The 7,452-nt window shown below is 35.7% G+C and overlaps 1 protein-coding gene across 1 annotated transcript; it reads left to right on the top strand.

Moving 5' to 3' along the window:
* Nucleotides 1–2,000: 2,000 nt before the first annotated feature.
* Nucleotides 2,001–2,464, top strand: LOC110696581 (40S ribosomal protein S28). The gene has a single exon (XM_021873914.1). It carries the CDS (start codon nucleotides 2,001–2,003, stop codon nucleotides 2,196–2,198), a length of 198 nt encoding a protein of 65 aa, XP_021729606.1. The 3' UTR covers nucleotides 2,199–2,464.
* The last annotated feature ends 4,988 nt before the right edge of the window (nucleotides 2,465–7,452 follow it).

The raw sequence follows: 7,452 nt of genomic DNA, 5'->3' as shown, positions 1-7,452 counted from the left end.
GATTGAACTAATTCTATTGCCAATTTAAAAAATATACAAAAAATTCAAAAAAAAAACTGATTATTTAGCAATTTCAACTTCGACACACTTCGATTGAATTCGTCTACTTCAATTTCAACAAATTTTAACCTAAAAACACAAAAATAAGTAAGGAAATTGCTCCAAAAATGAACAAAATTGTATTAACTTTGAAGGATCGAAGTATACCTAAATTTCACCAATTTTCTTCAATTTTTTTATCCAAAACTGAAGAAACATTTATTATGTAAGATAAATTGTGCTTAAATAGTGAAATTGAGCGGTTATCAATAGCGGTTTTGCGATTTTTAAAATTGTTTGAGCGTGATTAAGGAGAGAAAAAATGGCGAAGGAGAGAGAGGAGAGAGAATTCCCGCTTAGAATTTCGTGAAATCATTTAATTTGTCTGATTCAATTTGGGCATATATATATATATATATATATATATATATATATATAGTACATAACAATAATTTATATATATATATCTTCGGGTGGATGGTGGATCGGGTGACAAACGGATGACGGATCGGGTGATGGATGAAACGAAGCTCCATCCGAATCCTACCCGATTTGTCACCCGCCCTTCATCAATTCAACGCGGATTTTTGTCCATTTATCTATATTGGGTGGATCAAGTTTGCAAATATTCGTTTAAAATTGTCATCCTTAATTTCGCCTTTAGTATATAGTTATTGATTGATTGACGATATTCTGACCCGGATAGGCAGGCAGACCCTTTTCTTAATCAGGCCGGGACCCTGACCCAATGAATATGTTATGTACTATAAACACCTAAACCCTAACCCTCCCTTTTTCTTTATACCCTCCTGCTTCAAGCGCCGTTTCTCTCACCAGTTCCTCTCTAATTTTCTCTCCTAAACCAGGTAATTGCTGCAAAATTCATCCTAATTCATCATCTTCTAATATTCTATATTCTATTTTTAAATTTAATTAATTTTTTCCGCTTAATTTGCGGATTTTCTTGAGTAATGATCAATATTATGCTATGTTTTATACATTTTTGGTTTAAATTGTTTGATTTTTGTTGTAGTTTTCATGGTTTTGGAATTCTTCACCTGTTGATTTTATCTGTTTGTTTATTTTATCAGGATAAATCTTTTGATTTATTATTTCTGTTTTTGTTACTATTGTGTTTACCGTTCATAATTATTTTGTTGAGATTAGAATGAACTTATGGTTAGTAAATCTGATTTTAGAGAAACATAATTTCAATTTTGAGGATCTGATTTCCAATTTTAGGGAATTTCTCATGAATCGGTATGTTATCAGTATGTTGTAACTTAATATGTCTTTATAACTTGAATTTTGATTATATAGAAATTGATTTTCGATTTTGATTCTCATATGTTCTTGAATATTCAATTTTTGATGCGTATATTATTAATGCAGAGTGATTGAATTGTTTGAATGCAATGATATTGGTTAGTATCATTCGTATTCGACTAAATGGATGTGGTTAGCTTTGTATTCTGTTTAAGAAAGTTGAATCTGTATATGTTGTTGAAAAAGATGTGCTATCGTCATTAGTGGCGGCGTAAGGGCATAATAGCTTTAATATAGAAGCTTTGACATTCTGATTAGTGAATAGAGTCTAGCACCCTCGACTCATAATGACTTGGCGATTTTAATGAATAGAGTCTAGCACCCTCGACTCATAATGACTGTTGTTTACATGGAATTTTAATCACTTGTTCTTGATGGGTGTCTCATTTCTTCAATTCGTTCTGCCACGAACCAGTTTTGTTATTCCGCAACAAAGACATTGTTTTTGGTTAAGATATATGATGTGTTGTTTGGTATCTGCGAGGGATAGATCAAAATTGTTGTTTGAAGTTTGCCAGAAGTTTAAACTTCCATTGTGATAAATACAGAAGTTTATGTTTTGCCAGAAGATTAAAATTATTGATAAATACAGAAGACTAGTAGTTATTAATAGATATTACCATTTCATTTGCAGAATGGAGTCTCAGATTAAGCATGCTGTTGTTGTGAAGTGCATGGGCCGCACAGGATCAAGGGGGCAGGTGACCCAGGTCAGAGTTAAGTTCTTGGATGACCAAAACCGTTTCATCATGAGGAACGTCAAGGGACCCGTCAGAGAGGGAGACATTCTCACCCTCCTCGAGTCTGAGAGAGAAGCAAGAAGACTTCGTTGAAGTACTCACTCTCTTTTCTGCGGCTATATTTCAGTTTTGGCTTCTAAGGTCTTGGCCTTAATTAGGTTTACTATGTGAGATTTTGTTTTATGTTTAATTGAATCGAAAGACAGTATTTTTGGATTGTTCATATTAGTAGTATGAAGTTTGGGCTACGACTTAGTTATTTTTTGCATGAAAACATACGCAGGCAGTAAACATTTATCCTAAAACAGAATGATGTTTGTGTGGAATGACTAGTTTGATTTCGTTCGTGGTTGATATTATCTGAGTTTTAATCCTTGTTTATTTGCATCAGCCTCCTTAAGTTCCTGGATGTTTGACATCGTCACACTATTGGCTGCATACTTAATCTCTTGGGTGTCTTAGAGTTTTGTTGTTATGCACTCCCTATCAAGTAGTACTTTATGAGTTTACTGAACTACAAATTACATATGCTACAATTGTTGAAATTCTTTGCTTTTGCTAGTAACATGTTTACTTGTCTGTTTATATCAAGCTAATAAAATTCAGTAGCTCTAATCGTACTATGAGAGCAATCAGAATATAATGAGAGCACGAAGTAATAGTCTGTGTCTGCATGCAGCGTTGTATGAAAATCTCTAGGATCTCATCATCTATATAGTCAGCTCTCAGTTGGCCTCCTCAGTCTCTTATTGAATATGGATTATGGATATGTAGATCTTGTGATGCATACTTATGCTCATCTATTCGTTTTGCTACTGTTTACGAAGTTTTAGTTTAGCTATAACTCTATATGGATGCTTATTTTACCTTTGATTACTCCTATAAAGTATCGTGCTATTATATGAAATCATGACTATATACTCCTTCCATGTTTTAATAAGTGTTATACTTTGATCGACATATAGTTTTATGCAATTTAATTGTTTTAAATAAAATAAGAGGTAAGTGACGAAGCTGGAGTATTAAAAGATTGTAAAATAAAGATAGCGTGGTTAATAGTTTATTGAAAAGTAATGAATGTGAGAGGAAAGAGATAATAAAAAAAATAGTAGTGCGGTTGGGTGAGGACTATTAAAGGAGAGATATAATATTAAAATGTAGTATTTTGTTAAAAAAAAAGAAAGTGTAACACTTATTAAAACACGGAGAGAGTAGAATTTCCATTGCCCTTGCACCAATAGAAATTCCAACTCTTCTTTGAGAAATTCCGAACAAATTGTCATGTGTTAACTCTTATGTCATTGGTATTATTAAAATTTTAAATTATATCATCATAATGCAATTAAATCTATTTATTTATTTTATACTTCGTATCTGCAATATTTTTTTTAAAGGTAAGAAAAATAAGGAAAACATTAGGAACTCCTCCTCACGATGGTAATTCTTAATGCATTAGAGGAAATAATAAGGTACAAAGATGAGGATGTACAAAAAGTAATGTCCATGTTATCACTAATAAGATGACCTACATTCGCGATCCAGTCTGCTGTTGTGTTTACCTCTCTGTAAACGTGGTTATTTTCCCATTGCTGAAACCTTTGTAGAAGATTGAGGATGTCGGCGATGATGTGATCGATTTGCCACGGAACAGACCAAACTCCTTTAATTGCATTGATTATTAGGAGATTATCTCCTTCGATGACCAATTATTGAATCTCGTGCTGAAGTGCGAGAAGGATGCCTTTTTGGAGAGTTGTAGCTTCTGCAACAAATATAGAGGTATTGCCAAGGATAAAGGTGCGAGCTGCTGTAAGGGAACTGTATGTCTCTGATGATGACACTTGATGCCGCTGAGTTGTTTTTGAGTGAACCATCGAATTTGAGTTTGAAAGAGTTTAAAAGGGGGGGGGGGCCTTCCCACGCAACTTGGCGCGGAATGGAATGGGTGGGTTGGTGGTGGGTATGGGTTTGGGATCTCTACATAGGTGATCCCAAACTTAAAAAGGTATATGTGAGAGTACGACACTGCCACTCATTGAACGCAAATTACGCTCTATGGAAAGTACGAGGGATATCTAACGTTTCATTTCGGAAAATTATAGAATTTAGCTATTTCCATATACTCCATAATAAAAATATAAACTTTTTAAGAATGGAGTTGTTCTTTTTGAGGTTGTTTAGGGTAGATAGCAGGTCCCCATATGTAAGAGAACTGCTCAGCCAACTCTTGGTTAAAGGATGAAGCCAAATTTCTTTTGCTTTTTTCGCAACTGAGAAAGAGGTGATTGATTGTCTTTGAATTTAAAGTACAAAGGCTACAGTTGCTAAAAGGAATAATTTTTCTTTTGTGAAGGATATCTCTAACTCCAAGGCTACCATGCATCAATTGCCATAAGAAGATTTGGAGCTTAGGAGGGATATCGAGCTTCCATATCCAACGGTAGGGCCATTTAGGCATGTCAAGTTCGAGATTGTGTGCTATCTAAGTGGCCAAATTTCCAGAGGGGGTAAGCCCCCCATACTGGCATACCTGTCATTTTTGAACTGGGTAGAGGAATGCCCATGACGAGTTCTACAATATGTTTTGGTAATAGGGAAGTGAGTTTAGGTTTGTCCCACTGATTTTTGGCAAAATAAAGTCTGCAACTTTAAGATCAATATCCAATTGGTGTCCTTGTAAGTTGAGAGTTTCTAGTAGGCTTTTATTGGTAGCCTAATTATCTATCCAAAAATAAATGTCAGAACCATTACCAATTTTCAACCGAATACCTTTTCGCAAAATTTCCCGTTGGGCCAGAACTGATTTCCATATATGAGAATCTTTTGGTTGATTGTGGTATTCGAAAATAGAAGAATTATGAAGATACTTATATCTTATGATTTTGACCCAAATTAGAAAGGTCAGAGAGAATCTTCCAACCTAGCTTGGCTAAGAAGACTTTATATAGAGGCAAAGTTTGTCTCTTAATCCTAAATCCCTGAGAGTTTTGGGTCTACATATTTCATTCCAACCTATTAGTGGACTCCCGTTTTTATTATTTTTGTTGTCTCCAAAAGAAATTTCTATGGACGGAATCTAGGTTCTTAGCAACGTCCGTGGGAAGGAGGGATGAAGAGCAAAGGAAAGAAGGGAGCGCTTCCAAATTGCTTTGAATTAGCATGTGGCGACCTGCTTTAGAGAGGTATCTTGCTTCCCATTGTTGTATTCTATTTTGCGTATTATCAATAACTTTTTTGAAATCTCTTTTTAAAGGGTAATAAGAGCTAAAAAATACTCCTAAGTATCTTCCGAGCGATGAATTTGGCGTCATGTTAAAATGAGCTGCGAGGCCTGGACGTCGCCTATTGTCAATTTGTCGAGAAAAAATGACTGAGGACTTATGAAAATTAACAAGCTGCCCCGACATACTACAAAAGTCATTTTAATTTATTACACGCAGATGATGTTGCTTTACGAAGGACGAAACTGTCATCTGCAAAAAGAAGGCAAGGAATATTGAAAGAGCAAGGTGTAATCTTAAAGCCTATTCCGGATTTGGGAGTCATGCTTTCTAGAGATAATTTCCTGATAAGAACCTCCATGCATAAAGTGAAAAGATAAGGAGACAGGGGGTCTCCTTGTCTTAATGTGGGCTAAAACCATTTTGTAGTTTCACCGTTTATTTTAAGTGAGTAGGAAACTTTGGTCACACATTCTCGAATCCAGTGAATCCACTTGAAGGGAAAGCCAAAGGCTGAAAGGGCTTCCCATAGAAAGTCCCATTCAATCCTGTCATACGCTTTTTCCATATCCAGTTTCATAGCATACCAACCCATTTTATTTTTTGGTTTATGGAAAGTGTTCATGATTCTCGAACTATAAGGATATTGTCATGAATAGAGCGATCAGGAGTGAAAACATTTTGCAGGGGGCTTATTGTTCTTTGGAGTATGGGACACAAACGAGCAACTATGATTTTCGAGATAGCCTTGTAAACTATATTAAATTAATAGGCCGAAAATGATTTAGATTTCAGGGATTTTCGTTTTCGGTATTAAGGTAATGATGGTATGGTTTAGAGACGGTGGTAAACAACCATGAGAGAAGAAACTTTAGATGGCAAGGGTAATGTCCTTTTTAATTACTGGCTAATAAGATTGAAAAAACTTTGCCTTAAATCCATCTGACCTAAGAGCTTTAGTGGGATTCATATCCAAGAAAACTGTCTTGATTTCATCATTAAATACAGGGGCTGAGAGGCTATCACAATCCACCTCTAAGGTTATTGGAGTAATGAAAGAGTAGTCGATATGTCTATTGTGTGGAACCTCGGACATGAATCTACCTTGAAATGAGTGATTAGCAGTTTATGAACCTCGTCTCGAGACTCTATCCAGTCATTAGTCCGGGACTTTAGTCTGTAAAATGAAGTAGATGCTATTTTTTCCTCATCTTCTTGTGAAAGAAATGAGTGTTTCTGTCACCTTGAGATAATTAATTTTTACGAGAACTTACCTCATTAATGTTAGCCAAATAAAAGAAGTTTTTCTCTTCGATGAATCATTCGGTTAAGGTGGCTAGCTAGAATAGGATTAAAAGGTTGGACACGCAGCGAATTCTCAAGGCTAGTAATTTTTTCCGTGTTAAGTAATAATTTGTTATTATTATTTCCATATCTTTTTCGAGCCCAAATTTTTAGTTCATGTTTAATGCGAACTAGCTTTTGTTGGATTCAATAAAACCTCGATCCTTGGATTGGATGAGGCCAAATCTTTTTAACTATATCATGAGATTCCTTTTCTAGTGTCCAATGATTTTGGAAACGAAAAAGACGGTGATGACTTAACTGGTCGTTGTAATGAGAATCATAAATTAACGACGCATGGTCCGAATTGTGAAAGTATCAAAGCGGACTTGACTTTTAGGAAATTGATGGAGGAAGGAATAGCTGCATAGTGTGTAATACCTCTCATGATTTCTTTAAAAGGATTTAATATACTACTCATACCAACAAGGTGCATCTTCCTTGTAGGGACCTCATATGCTAAGATACTCCATAGTTAAGTGTGCTTGGCTGGGAGTAGTCTTGGGATAGGTGACCTCCAAAGAAGTTTTCCCAAGGTGCGCATGAGTGAGGACAAAATGCGCCAGAAGGACTTGTGTTGGTATGTGAGGACAGATGTTGGCCCTTGATGCGCATTTTGTGACAATAGACCCCTGCCTAATTTGTTTGTGGTCAGGGTGTTACAAATGGTATCAGGGCAACCCTGCGACCGCGTGCTATTGTGGATAATTAATCCTATGTCAGTTGCCTAGCGGGGGAGAATTCTGGGGCCATATGGCCATATCCAGACTGGATGTAACACT

This window comes from Chenopodium quinoa, unplaced genomic scaffold, assembly GCF_001683475.1.
Source record: "Chenopodium quinoa cultivar QQ74 unplaced genomic scaffold, ASM168347v1, whole genome shotgun sequence".
NCBI classification, from domain to species: Eukaryota; Viridiplantae; Streptophyta; class Magnoliopsida; order Caryophyllales; family Amaranthaceae; genus Chenopodium; species Chenopodium quinoa.
This window is presented reverse-complemented; position numbering and strand designations above follow the sequence as displayed.